At 37.1% G+C, this 15,393-nt stretch overlaps 1 protein-coding gene across 1 annotated transcript in view; it reads right to left on the bottom strand.

The window, feature by feature from the left end:
• CDC73 (cell division cycle 73) overlaps positions 1–13,518 on the bottom strand; it is a 157,789-nt gene extending 144,271 nt beyond the window's left edge. The window contains exons 1-5 of the mRNA XM_006889523.1: positions 13,367–13,518; positions 10,584–10,689; positions 5,965–6,034; positions 1,166–1,228; positions 1,034–1,086 (exon numbers count right to left, since the gene is read on the bottom strand). Coding sequence (XP_006889585.1) covers positions 1,034–1,086; positions 1,166–1,228; positions 5,965–6,034; positions 10,584–10,689; positions 13,367–13,497 — 423 coding nt within the window. The 5' untranslated portion in view covers positions 13,498–13,518. The remainder of the gene's footprint in view (positions 1–1,033; positions 1,087–1,165; positions 1,229–5,964; positions 6,035–10,583; positions 10,690–13,366) is intronic.
• Between the last annotated feature and the right edge of the window lie 1,875 nt (positions 13,519–15,393).

Below are 15,393 nucleotides of genomic sequence, written 5' to 3'. Positions count from 1 at the left end.
TGAGATTGGCACAGGATAGAGCACGGTTTAGGGCTGTTGTACATAGGGTCGCTATGAGTCGCAAATGACTCGATGGCACATAACAACAACAACAAAGCAAAATTATTAAATTAAAATGTCTAAGACTTAAATGCATTATAACATATATTAACTAACCAAAAACCTTCTTACTCAAAGGTAAAATTATTTTTTCAGGTGGCTTCTATTTCACGTGAATTATTATTAATAAATACTCTCCTTGTTATAAAAGTCCCTAAGAAGTGGGGGGAGAAACAGTTATGTAGTAAGGTGTGATCAGCACAGTATCACCAAAAAAGGGGGAAAAAAGATGTACAGGAGATCAATGGAAATCAGAATTAGAGGGAGAACACAGGAAAAGTGCAATTATTCTTGTTGGTATAGAAATTAATGATCTAGAATAAAATGTATAGAATGTTTGAAAAATTCTCTTTGTAACCTTTCACTCAACACAATAAAAACAATACAAACTTGTAACTTAATAATTCTACAAGAAACCTATAACCTATTAATAAACACTTGATATTTACAGCTCTTAAGAATAAGGCAAATTTGTACACCAATCTTGTTCCAGGGGTAACGATACCAAAACCAGGTTCAGCCCATTGTCTATTTGTAAAATTTTATTAAAACATAGCCACGACTACTCATTGACATATTATCTATTATTTCATTTAGACTACAACAGTATGAAATAATTTACTAATTGTAACAGAAACTACACAGCCCACAACACTTAAAATATTTTTTATTTCTAGAAAAGCTCTCTAACTTCTGATCTAGTCATTCTTTTATCTATAGAATATGCAAAAAAAAGAAAATTAAGTAATATCTGATGACATAGTTTATACATGAAAAAGTCTAAACTATAACCCAGGCTACTTATTAATGAATCTTCTTTTTGCTATAACTTTAAAAAAAAAAGCCACCTAGGAATATAAGTAAAAGTTCTGGCTGTGACACAATGCAAGTTTCAGTAACAACATAAATCACCTATGAAATAAAATTAAATTACCTCAATACGTGGTTTCTTTGCTTCTGCTAAAACTTCATCAGCAGCTCGCTTTACTATAAAGAATAAGAAAGTAAGTAAGAATGTGGCCATGGTATAGGTTTTTTAAAGGTCTATTCAAATGTGCTAACATACCTTGAGTAGATCGCTGCAGGCCTATTTCCAGGGGGGCACTCCTATCAATACTTGCTGATGTTGCTGAAGATTTAAAAAGATTCATGTGAGAAAGCAATATTTAAACACATTATTACATATTACTGAAGGAAATGTCCAAGGTTTGCCTATATTTCTAATATTCTAGATGATTTCTCTAAGTATAAAACTTTAAAGTGGTTTTATAAAAATCATTGTATTATAAGATTGTATCAGAAAATATATAAAAGTAAATATAAACTATTTTAACAATTTAGCTTACTAACTGCTAAGATGATCTAATTGAAAGTAATTGGGCCCTTCAAACACTCCAGTATCATAAAACATGTGCATAAAAAGTATATTTAAACATAAATACATAAATGCATATAAATGTGAAGTTAAAACTGTAAGGAAATTTGAAATTCTTTTAAATTACTTAACTTCTGAATGGCTCAAAATTATCAAGCTGTAAAAAGGATCTCTCTACATTTACCGTTCTACTTCCTACATCCTGTTTGTAACCACCTCTTGTGAATCCATTAAGAGTTTCTTCTTGTAGCTACAAAAATGTATTTGTTCTTATGTCTCCCTTTTAGTATACAAGTAGCAAATATAAACACTATTCTGCATTTTTTAACCCAATAATCTATCTCCACATCCCTTCAGTATCACTAGGTGAGGCTTATTAACTCTTTTTTAAAACTACAAATGATACTGGTTTGTGAATTAATTAATTCCCATACTGATGGACATTTCATTTCTAATAGTCATTAGCCATTACAAAGATTGTTACAATAAATAACTCTGTACATGCCATTTCATACATTTCCAAATATACTTACAGGGAAAAGTTCCCTAACAGGACTTATCTGTTAAATGTATAACTGTAATAGACTATTGTCAAATTCCTCCAATGGGGTTCTATCAACTGACAGTCTAACCAAAAATATATTCAAATATAGCCTTACCAAGGTATACACTCTTCACTTTTGACTATCTCATTATCTAACACTTCACATTTGCAGAAATAGTAAAATATCTACTATTTTGCAAATTAACATACATGTGGCAATAACGAACACCAAGATCTCAGTAAGGGGTAATGCTGTCCAAGAAAAATATATGTCAATTTTACTGAGCCATGATTCTCAGTGGTTTATCAGTTAAATGATGATGTAATTTACCAGTTATACAATTACACAGGTACACAGTTCTCATTTTCATTTTGAGATATGATCCTCCATCTTTCCCCATAATATACTCAATTATTTTTTTTTTTCATAACTACCTGGTCTTTACGGAACTCTAGTGGCCTAATAGAGGGAAATTTACTGAAAATAAAAAAATCACGGATCAAATTCACCAGCCATTCTGTGAGAGAAAGATGGGTAATCTCCTCCCAAGCAATTTACAGCTCTGGTTTCAGCTAAGAACTGATTTTGACTCGATGAGAATGAGTTTGTGTTTTTCAGGTAAAACTCTAAGAATGACTAGTTTTTCTGCATTGCTTTTCTCCAAGTTTTTATGCTGATGGTTCTTCTACACAATAAAATTTAAGACTGCTTTGAGTAATTCTACCGCTTCCTCCAAAATTACTATAGAGATTTTTATCATGTTAAAAGTATAAAATATATAAAGATTTGCTATGTTTGAACTAACATGTCTAAGAATATAGTTTGTCTTAACATTTGTACAACTGTTTTCTTATACCATTTAAATTAGCAATTACATAACTGACAAAGCAATATCCAAAACCAATTGCTTTGAATCAATTCCAATTCATAGTGATCCTACAGGACAGAGGAGAACTGCTCCACAGTTTCCAACCTGTAATCTTTAAAAGGTCTCCAACTAACATTTCTGTTAGCAACAATGCACCCCCCAGGTCTTCTCAAAGCAATATATCAGATAACTAAACTTATCTGTTTTACAGCAACTGTAGGAAATAAAGCAGATAAAGATTAATTTTTCTCAGGGGGGGAACCTTTTTTGGTAGAAAATGTTTTCCATAAATATGTATCTGTATCCTTCCTAACTAGTCATACTAGTTAAACTACTTATAAGGCTCCCTAACAAGGAAAGAATCCAAGCGCCTATACTAGACCTTCTAAAGCAAAAATGTCTTTTTTAACACGTTGCCACACAATTTTAAACTGACGACCATGCTTAGAAACACATTTTTTCGATGAATTACTGAATAATTAACAAATAAATGCATTAGTACACTTCGTAAAATGATGTTCCTTTTTTAATTAAAATGTGCAAGATGGCTATAGCCGTCATTTGCAGCAATGATTTTAAAAAACATCAGGAAAACAATGGTCATAAAAAATTTAATTTTAACTCCAAGGAAAAACTTATCCTCCCCCACTTCCATAATTCTTCACAGCTGTTCAATCCTCCCTTATTCTAGCCCTTTATCAGTCTACCTTGCAGAACAATGAACATGTTGAAGAAAGAGATTTTGCATTTGGTAGAGCACCCAGCACAATACCTGTAAGAATAAACACTCAGTAAGTGCTTGCTGAATACTGACTGAAGACACCACAAGAAGACAACACTCCTGATGATGATCTTTCCATTTTGCACAAGATTCACTGTACAAACCAATCTTATTGCTTAAAGCCATAGAGAATAATACGCGGAAGAGCAGCAGTTAATGATTTAAAGGTAGTAAACTCCACCCCAGCGAAGGTGAAATCGAACAATTCCACTATAGTAATTTATTTGTATTCTGTAAGACAGTAAATTATTATTTATTCATTTAAACCCTGTTCAAATGCTGGATATTAAACATCAATAAGAAAAACATGTTTCTGTCCACCTGTTATTAACACTAGAATGGGGAAACTCAAAGTATGTATGTACAGAAACTCAAAGTATGTAAGTAAACAAATATCTAATTTCAGATCAAAGAGGATTACAACTAAAAAAAAACAAAACCCCAAACTTAAACCCATATGGCATTTTACATAAACAGGAGAATGTAGAGAAGAAGTTATTTAGTGGTCAAGAAAGTATTCTCTGATAGAACAAGAGTTGTTTATACATCTGAATGAGGATACAGAAAATCACAATTCAAACAGAGGACGAGAAAGCACAAAGTTCTAGGGTTAGAACAGCTAAAGTCTGGTAATGCTGCACTGCAGCAAAAATGCTGCACTGCTGCAAAAGACGACTGTTAAAGATGGGGCACAGCGGTTTAGTCAAAGCACTGTAGGATTAGGAATATTAGCTTTGTTCTGAGTATGATGGAAAACTGCAAGACGGATCTAAGCAAGTAAGCATCTAAATAAACTTTATATGCTTTTTCAAAGAAAGGTTAACATGGAAATTATACTCTAAAAAATGAAGAGTATATATTTATGAGAAGGTTATCCAACAGTTTAATGAAAAGGAATGGATTACAGTGGAGGTATAATGGGAAGAAGCTGTCATACTTTTAAAAGTGAAGAAAAGAACTTGCTACTGAAACATAAGATGTGAGAAAAAGAATTAAAGATTTCTCCAAGTTGGAGTGTTTTGTTTTGTTTTGTTTTGGGCTAATCAACTGCATGAATGGAGTATACTGAGAGAAGAACAGAATTTGGCATTTTTATTTCCATTTCAGAAAAAGAGACAAAATAGGCATCCTATTTTGGACCCACTACATTTCAGATACTGATTAAACAAGGAGAAGACATTAAATTGACAGTGCAAGTAAAATCTGGATATTGAGGATGAGATCAGTGTTGGAGAAAACCCAAGTGTAAGGGAACTTCAAAAATCAGAAAAACAGAAAAAAGCAAGCAAAATACACTGAGAATTAGACAATGAATATGAAGAAAACCAAGAGTATGGTGTTCCAAATGTCAACAGAAGAAAGGCATTAAGAAAAAGAAAATGGCATCAAGAGTTGCTGAGGTGTTAACCTGTTACTAGTGTTGTTAAATGCCATCAAGTACAAGTCATGGTAACCCTACGAACAACACATCTGAACTCTGTCCTATCACTAGCATCTCCAACACATTTAAGTCCATTACTGCAAACACTGTATCAATCCATTTCATTGAAGGTCTTCCTCTCCTTCACTGACACTCCACCTTTTAAAGCAGGTTGTCCCTTTCCAAGGAACATCTTCTCTTAACATGTCTAAAATATGTGAGATGAAGCTTCATCATCTTTGCCTCCAAGGAGCACTGTGGTTGCACTTTCTCCTAGACATATCTGGTTTGTTCTTTTGGCAGTCCATGGAACAATCAGCACTCTTCTCCAACACCAGAACTCAGATGCATTCATACATCACATGTCACTCAAAGGATTTGCAACCCTTAAGATAGTCATTGGCCATATAAGATAGATTTTAAAGCGAAAACAAGACTTTAAAAATAAAAGAAAACAAGACTTGAGTGGATTTAAGATATTAAGAATTAATCGTGATCACAGCAACTCTTTCAAAGAATCTGCAGTAAAAGAGAAAAACAAAATGAGAATGTAGGATGTGGTGTCATTTTTTTCTTTTCAAGTATGCTAAATAGTATGCATTCTAAAAAAATGACACTGAAGAGAAAAACTTGTGATCGAAGAAAAAACAGCAGAGGAAAAGAAGGTTAGTGGGTGAAAATAAATGGAACCCGTATACAAAGAAGGCATGATAGGCATTAGGAACAAAGACTGTGCATTCACTATAACGGAAAGAATGGCAAGAATACATAGGCACACATGTTAATTAATTTTTTGAGAAGTATATGGTCTCTCCCCAAAGATTCTCATTTCGTTAACAAACAAAACAATACATTGGTAATCTAAAAATTACTCACATGCTTCACCATTGAGATATCCAAGTAAATCTTTTCGGTCAGGTCTTCGAACCACAGGAATGTTTTCAGTCTTAAGCAAATATTTAAAGTAGATATGAGATTAATAACAGCTATATGAGACTCAGTGAATATAAACATCATACATACTATCTGAGGTTTATTTCAAGCATCGTATTTTTTAAATGACTAAGTTTAATGAGCCAAACAGAAATTTTGAAAATTTCTTAACATTAATTTTTGATAGCTTATTTTTTAAATTCCCACAAGCTGGACAAAATAAAACTATAAATGAAGCAATGACTCTTATTCCTCTTAAAAATATCAATTCTAGTCTTTCCTCCCCTCTTTGGATTGTTGCTGTGTACTCTAAAGTTGAAACTAACCCATACCTGACCCTCCAGCGGATTTTTAGAGGTAGTAATCATACAAGAGACTGCCTATCCTTCTCCCAAGGACCAGCTGGCAGATTCAAATAGCATGCCTTTGAGATTGCAGCACAGATTCTTACCACTAGGCCACCAGAGCTCCCTTATCCTTTGGGTTAGTCCTAAGAATTTCTTTTGTAGCCATAGTCACGACAGTTTGCACACTTGGAACAAATACCTTTTTGGTCCCATTCTTTCACACTTTCTATTATATTTCCAAAGCACTTTCTTTTCTCACATACAATCCAGATCTCAAAACATTTCACCTGAACTCTTTCAAAACAACTCAATTAGTCATGAAAACTAAATTCTAAAAAATAATATTGCTTAGAAATAAGAAAAAGTTTGAGAGTTTACACAAAAATGTGTTAACAGTACCACAAAAGCACAAATTTATTTACCTTTGTGTTTATTTAAGTCTGATTTTGGGAAGGAAAAATTTTTTTTTTAAAGTCCGAAAGCTGTATTTTCGCACAATGGCTAATACCTATTTACCCTCTTGGATTACCAATTTGTAAAGAGAACGAAACAAGCAGAACTGTATATTTTACACACTGGTATCCAATAATCCTGTATGTAAAATAATACAATTTTCCATTTTCTTTTTCTAATATAAAGAGCTACATTGTTGTAGTTACCTAACAGCAAGTCAGAATCAACTCTTAGCTGACCCTTTAGCAGGTTTTCAAAGGCAGTAACTGCATGGGAACTGACTGTCCATCTTTCTCCCACAGAGGAGCTGGTGGATTCAAACTGTGTACCTTTCACAACTCCTCACCAATAATAGCCCAGAGCTCCTTAAACAGCAACATAGTGGCAGAAGGCAGGAACTTAAAATTCCTCTGTCACTTTATGTGAACAATCATTCAACAAGAGTCCATGGATTATTTTTTTGTTACATTTTATTTTGCTACAAATGGAAAAGCAATATTGAGTAGCATGCACATTTTAGAACACATATTCCCCAATGATATAGATGGACTCAGTTTAACCACTGAAAGAATAAAATAAAATAAAAAAAAGAATAATATAGGTTCCCATCCTCAAAATAAAAATGTTGTATAATTTCTTCCCCACCCCCCCAACAAAAGCTTTTTAAAGAGAAAAGTGAATTTGGGGAGGAGGGGGATTGTGCAACAATGAATGAATGGAAATCTTAATTTTCTTTAACTTTCATTAACATATAAAAAAAATACTAAAAAAGTTGAGAAAACTGTCAGGTTAAGATTTAAATGCTGCCTATACACTTTTGTTTTTATATATGTTTAAATATCAAGCTAATGGAACACTAAAGATATTTTAGTTTTAAATTATTTTTTATAGCATAATTCACTGAATTATATAAACATAACACTAAAATTAGGGCTATGGGTCTAAAATACATATTTCAGAATGTGCTCACAAAACTGGCAAATGACACAAGGGCATTAGGAAAAAACTTCAAATTCACAAAAGTCCTAGAATCTCAGACTTCTATTTAACTTGTTTAAAATGTGAGAATACTGAAAACTGTCTCTTACTTGACTAAGGGTTCTAAAGGTACACAGTAACAATTACAACTGTCAATTATGTTCTACGTCCATTAAAAAAAATTCTCTAAGTTAACAGTTTTAGTTTACTTGTTCCACAGTCAACACTCTTGGTAACAACAGCCAAGAAATCAAGAGACAAATTGCACTGGGCAAGTCAGCTGTGAGGGACCTCTCAAGAGTACTGAAGAGCAATGACGTCAGGCTGGAGACTAAGGTGCGCCTGATCTGGGCTATAGTCTTCGCAGTTTCGTGCTATGTATCAGAGAGCTGGACAGTAACTAGGGATGATGGAAAGACAACTGATGCCTTTGAGCTGCGGTGCTGGAGAAAAGTGTTGAATATACCATGGAATGCTAGGAGAACAAACAGGTTTGTCCTAGAAAAGGTGAAGCCGGAATGCTCCTTGGAGTCAAGGATTCTGAAGCTTCGTCTGACCTACTTTGGGCATGTGGCAAGGAGGGGCTGGTCGATGAAGAGGGACATCATGTTTGGCAGAATGGAGGGGCAGCTCAGGAGAGGAAGACCTTCAATGAGATGAATCGATTCTGTGACTGGAGTAATAGCGGTGAGGAGTGTGTTTGAGATGGCAAGGCTGGCACAGGATAGAGCAGGGTTTAGGGCTCTTGTACATAGGGTCGCTATGAGTCGCAAGCAACTCGATGGCACATAACAACAATTCTAAGTTATCTGTATACCTTTATTACCTTGAAACTTCATTAAATCTAAGATGGCATAGTGCTAAGGAGCCATGTTGCAGCTTCAAAGGCACACAGTTCAAAACCATCAGTTGCTCCACAGGAGAAAGATGGGTAATCAACTCTAGTGTGATTCACTGCCTTTGAAAATTTGCTGGAGGTTCAGCTAGGCGTCAGTTCCAACTCTTTGGAACACAACAACAATGATCAAGAATCTGATCACCATTTTCTCTGTGAAATCAAATTCTTTTAAAGTGTTTCTAAAAAGTTTGCTCTGAGTAAATAAATTTTAAAATAGATATGGAAGGTGTACAAAACTGAAAGCAAATTAATTTAACACAGAATATTAAAAAACCTTTTCTTAAATTGTTTAGAAATTATCTTTAAATTATTTGTTTCTTGATTCTTCCTTATGACCTTTTTTCCTTGAGAATAAAACTAACCCAAAAACCTGCTGCTGGTGGATCTATTTCAACACACAGTGGCCCTAAGAGACAGAAAATAACTGTCCTATAGGGATTTCAAGGCTGTCTTTTTTTTTTTTTAATTGCTTCAGTTCAATGAAAGAGGAAGGCCACCAGCAAGAGGCAAGGGAGCCAGGAAAGACGGGACTCCTATTTTGACCACCTTCTTTGGAAGCAAGTTGTTGGTGTGCCCATACTACTACTTGCGGCAACTGACAACCCAGAGATGTAGGCAAGCATAACATTTGTGGCACATCATCTTGCCACAGTTACACTTCTGGGCAAGCTGGCGCAAGGAAGGCTCGATAATACCACCAAGCAGACGCAGCACCAGATACAAGGCGGACTCTTTCTGGATGTTGTATTAAGAGAAGGTACACAGCCATCCTCTAGCTGTTTGCCAGCAAATACCAGACACTGCTGGTCATGGGGGATGCCCTCCTTCTCTTGAATTTTGGTTTTAATATCCTCAAAGATGTCCATGGGCTCAATCTCAAGAGGGATGGTCTTGCCAGTTAGGATCTTCAACAAAGCTCTGCATTTCCGCGTCGATCTGCTGCTTCCCGCTTCGTTGAAAGGCAAGAGGGCAACAGAGGCTGTATATCTTTATAAAAGCAAATAGCCCCATTTTTCTATTGTAGGCAGGCATCAAGTGTTTCAATTACTATACCACCAGGCCTTACTCGAGACTTCTTGTTGTTATGTGCCACTGAGTCACCTGCGACTCATAGCGACCAAATGTACAATAGCCCTAAACCCTGCCCTATCCTGTGCCAATCTTATTGTCTCCAACACGCCTATCCCCATTACCCCAGTGATTGAATCAATTCATCTCATCAAGGATCTTCTCCTGCACTGTCCCTCTCCGGCCTTGCAACATGTCCAAAGTATGTCAGACAGAGCTTCAGATTCCTTGCCTCCAGGGAGTGGCTGGTTTAACCCTCTCCAGGATGAATGTGTTTGTTCTCCTAGCAGTCCATGGCATATTCAACACTCTTCTCCAGCACCACAGCTCAAAGGCATCAACTCTCCTATCATCCCTAGTCATTGTCCAGCTCTCTGATGGATAGATAGCAAGTAACTGCAAAGACCATGGGCTGTATCAGGTGCACCTTAGTCTCCAGACTGACACTGTTGCTCTTCAGTACCTTGGAGAAGTCTCTAACAGCAGACTTTCCCAGTGAAATTAGTCTTTTAATTTCCTGGCTGCTGGTACCAAGAATGTTGATTGAGTTTCAAATATTTGGATCTTTCTGCAGGTACAAAAACTCTTTAAAAAATCCTACAATAGCTTTAATATTTCTACTTTTAGAAATATAAACATTTTCCACTCAAAAAACTGGGCTAAGGTATATAAATGACAAACAGTGGCTCAATTTTTACCATTAATGAGACATTTATGCAAACAGATCTTGCATTCTTTTTATCTGAAACTTCTAAGGAAAAGTTATCTATGCATATGTTATCTAACATTAAGTCAAAGAAATAATGATTTCTACTTACAGCTGCACGTCGGACATAAACAGGATGTGAGAGGTGCACATTGTTAAGAAGAAATAAGATGGAATCCAATGTATAATACTCTCTGGGTTGACCTTCCTTTCCAGTTCTGAAATTAAAGCAAGACTTTTACTAACAATTCTAACTCAACTCCTTAGACTTAATTTAATGTACTCATTTATCTATATCCATTTAGTTGTCCAACGATAGGTTTAAAACAACTAACCAGCATACAGTGAGGTATGAAATTGTTTTTAAATCAAATTGTCATTAGGACAAAAGGAATATAAAAAGAGACAATGGCAAAAGGTAAGAAGGAAAAAAGCATGCAAAATTCAGTCTCTTCAGTAAACTTCTAGACTTAGGGCCAAATTATATAAGAAGTTCTGTATCTTGGAAGACATCATCTTCGGTTACTTTATTTTGATTTCCAGAATTCCTAGTCATTCTTCAGAATGCATGCATTCATTCAAGACTTTGTCAGTAGCAAAACTAACCAGTTAGAGATTTGAGACAATAAAATCACCAAGTTCCTCAAGAGTTAAGTATAACTATTAATGTTATACGGCTCTTGCTAAGAAGATACCACTAAACAGCATCCACCCTCACCAACCGCTTACAGTAAACACAGCAATGAACTACAAAGTATGATTCTTATAAAATGCCTCAAAGTTAGAGCAGTGACATAAACCAACATACAACTGTACCTATGATACAACAATGTATCAGTTTAGGAATGAACTTCTGTAATGGAAGCACATTTTACTTGCTCAACAACTCTTAGAATCTGATCCCATTCCTCCTCTATACCATTTAAATTCATTGACTGTAGCCTGCTATCATTAGCCTGAATTTATTTATCTAGCTTTTATCCCATTTTTTTTCCAGTCATTGTATTTCAAACCACATGTGACTATTAATTACTAAGAAATCAAATTTACGAGCAACTGTCAGATTTTATTTACTTCTGATAATACAGAAAAGAAAAAATATCACTACACAAAAAGCATTAAAAGTACACTTAAAGTTATATATAAATATATAAATGTACACATTTACATCTGCACATAGGTGCACACACATAAGTCTGAAATCTACTGTATTAAGCATTACTTATTCACTGGCTTTACTATAATGTTGCTCATCAAAACATTTACTTTCTAGCTCCATGCCTTTGTGCAGGTCTATCATCTTAGAAGACTATCATTTCATTTCAATCTGTCATTTCCATGATAGATCTCAGAAGTTCTATTATTTCATTTCCAAAACTACCAGCAACTCTTTAAAGCTTATGTACTCACTCATTCATTTATATTATTTATTCAAGAAATATTTGTTCGAAGTCAACATACCAAGATGCAAAAGTTTTCCATGAAACCTATCCCAATACTTCCCTCTCCAGCTGAAAGTGACTTGTAAGAGAAATTGACATTTATATATGTACTATCTCTTCTATTCAAACTAAAATAAAAGGACCAGTGTCTTTACAATTTTGCTACTTCTCATAGTGATTACGGAATTGCCCTGCATTCTGAGTATTCCTTAAGCACTTTTTAAAGAATTCAAATGTAATGCTGTTTACAAAGATTCTTTTGAAAAGTTTAAAAACCTACAGAAAATTCAGAATGGTGTTATTTCATCCTTATTTCATAAACCTAATTAAATCATAATCCCTTCAAATTAAAAGGAACAAAAACTAAAAACTAAACTGACTTTAGCTTTACACTAACTCTTCAAAAAGCCCACCTGCTCCTTTTCACTCCATCAAACAAAATATGCAAGTTCAAAGGTTCTAATATCCCATGAATAAAATATATTGAATCACTCAAGACATTTACATTACTAAAAGGGCCCCAAGTTATTATTAAACCTGTTCTAGATGTTAAGTAATTGAAGCTCAAGAAAACTCTACAGGGATCAACCCTCAAGGCCACTTTAAACTCACATATCCTAAAATCATGCATTTAACAACAAATGTCTTACTTAAGACTTTCTTCCTAAGAAAATCCTTGCCTCCATCTCAATGTATTTTGATGACTTTATTTTAATGACTTTCAAATAGCTCAAATTTTTTTTTCCAGTCCCAACTTAAAATAATTGGTTCACTTCTCTCTTCTTGAGGGGTACCCTCTTATCCGACATGAAAGAAGAAATTAACCAGGGGCCACAGGAGCAGCAAAGACAGTTACAACACATGGCAGCCTCCAAGAAGAGAAAGAAAATGAACAAAAAGGGACCTCGTCGGCACTAGACGATCTTTTCCTTTGTGCAACTAGGTTCAGGTATATTTCAACACAAACTCTACACATTGTTGACAATCCATACATAACTGATTTTAAAAATGAACGGAGGTGAGCTCTGGTGGCCTAGTGGCAAGAAGCTGTACTGCAGTCCCTGAGGTGCACGGTTCAAATCCACCAGATGCTCTGCTGAGAAGGAAGGACAATCTCCTCCTATACCAGTTAGATTGCTTTGACGGCGCACACACGCGCACACACACACACACAAAGTTAACAAAAATATTAAAAAAAAAAAATGAACGGAAAAAAGTCAGAAATGCCCATAGTATCTTTCTCTCTGGCATTCTAAATTTTAAAGAGATGCAGACGCCAAAGGCAACTCCTCTCTCCTCAAGTGCAACTTCTGCTCGGGAAAGAAACTTTTTTCCTGGAGCACCCATGTTTTCCCCCATCCCCAGGGGAAACGGGGGGAGGGGTTAGGAAAGAGAACACCTGGGGGCTTCCAACTCTCCCATACCACCAAGGCCACAGCCAGACCAGACTTACCCCCACACTACATAGTTGGTCTTGACATTCTTCGGCCAGGAGAACTCCCCGAAGATTACTTCATCTCCCTTCACCACAATCTCCTTCTTCTGGATGTTGTACTGTCGCAGGACGCTAAGCACGTCCGCCATCTTCCCCCCCCCCTCGCCGCCGCCGGCACCGGGAGCCGCCGCCGATGAGCTTGCCTCTACCTTCTCCTGCCGCCTCGCCCTCCGCTGCTGCTGCCGCCGCCGCCGCCGAGAACCAACAGCAGCAGCAGCACTAACAGCCGTCCTCGCCTACGACAGCAGCACAAGCAGCAGCCACCCAGACGGCCGAGGACCCCGCGCTAGAAGGCAAGGCCCCACTGCTGGCTGCCCGAGGAGAACGCCTGACTGCACGCCTCCAGTGCTGCACGGCCGCCGCCAGGGGGAGCCGCGACCGCCCGGGAAAATGCCCCTCCCAGACTCCCACACGGCACACCGAGCTGATTCCTGGCACAGAACGCGGAGCGCTGGCACACCGTGCCCACGTACGGCGCACGTACAGGGAACATTGTTGTGTGCACGCGCACGAGCGTGGAGCACGTACTCCGTGACCGCAGCGCGCTCTCGACAAGCGACAGGTGCGCGCGCAACTGCGTGGATGCCAAATGTTTCCATCTCTGAAGATGCTCGCTGAGCCTTTACAACCTTCCCTGTGGGCTGCTGTATGGTCTCCTGTGCTCCTCCTTCAGTGAGAATTTGAAGAAAACTTGCAGATCGAATTACCTTCCCATCTAAGTCTGACCCAGCCCTACCAGAAGGCCTCTTTGATGTCCTTTCAGGGGATTCATGGTGGAAAAGGCCTAGTACCATACAACTCACTTGCAGCAATCTCTATTCATTTGCTACTGTTTGGCCTTTTTGAATTGACCTCAGCATCATTTGGTTTCATAGATATAATAGAGTTTGCGTGTGGGTATTAACTTCATTAGTTATACACAAATTTTTAAGGATAATGTGAGAACTTCTGTTGATGTTGTTAGGTGGCTTTGAGTGAGTACGACTCGTAGAGACCCTATGAACAATAGATCTCAACTCTGTCCTATTTTGTGTCTCCTCATTATTTCTAACATACTTGAGCCCATTGCTGCAGACACCGTGTCAATACATCAGGTTAAGGGTTTTCCTTTCTTGCACATACTCTCCACCCTTCCAAACACAATGTCCTTTATAAGGGAAAGTGTCTAGCAATAATCAAATTAACATAAAGGTTGGATTTATGTCTTACTTTCCATGCAGGTCTTTTTATCATCTTGGCCCTTTCACCTTACTCCCATCCTCAAAGGGCTGCAATGGTTCTCTCTGAGATGCTAATGAAAAAGATAAAAATCAGAATAATGATAATTTAAACGGCTTACCCAATTTTTGCTGGCACCTCTAAAACTCAAAGAGTGTTTGGACAGTCTAAATAAATTCAACTATATGTGCTTATGTGAAACCTATACTTGGACCAGGAGGCAGTCATCAGAACACAGCAAAGAAACACTGCATGGTTTAAAATTGGGAAGAGTGTGTGTCGAGGATGTGTCCTGTCTCCATACCTTTTCAACCTGTATGCAGAACAGATTATCCAGGAGGCCGGGCTCTCTGAGGAGAAATGTGGGGTCAAGATTGGTGGAAGATCTACCAACAATCTGTGATATGCAGATGGTACAACCCTGCTCGTTGAAACTGAGGAGGACCTGAAGCACCTGCTGCAGAGGGTCAAGGACTGCAGCCTACAATATGGATTGAGGCTCAATGTCAAGAAGACAAAGATTCTCAGCATGGATCAATTGGCAGCATCCGGATGGATGGTGAAGAGATTGAGATTGTTCACAGCTTTAGTTTGCTTGGCTCCACAGTCAACACTCTTGGCACCGGTAGCCAGGAACTGCATTGGAAAGTCTGCTGTCAGAGACCTCTCTAAAGTACTGAAGACCAACAATATCAGTCTGGAGACTAAGGTGTGCCTGATACAGGTCACGGTCTTTGCAATCACTAGCTATGCGTCAGAGAGCTGGA

The sequence above is a fragment of the Elephantulus edwardii genome, unplaced genomic scaffold (assembly GCF_000299155.1).
Source record: "Elephantulus edwardii isolate Elephantulus edwardi_28Jun2011 unplaced genomic scaffold, EleEdw1.0 scaffold00078, whole genome shotgun sequence".
In the NCBI taxonomy this organism is placed as follows: domain Eukaryota; kingdom Metazoa; phylum Chordata; class Mammalia; order Macroscelidea; family Macroscelididae; genus Elephantulus; species Elephantulus edwardii.
This window is presented reverse-complemented; position numbering and strand designations above follow the sequence as displayed.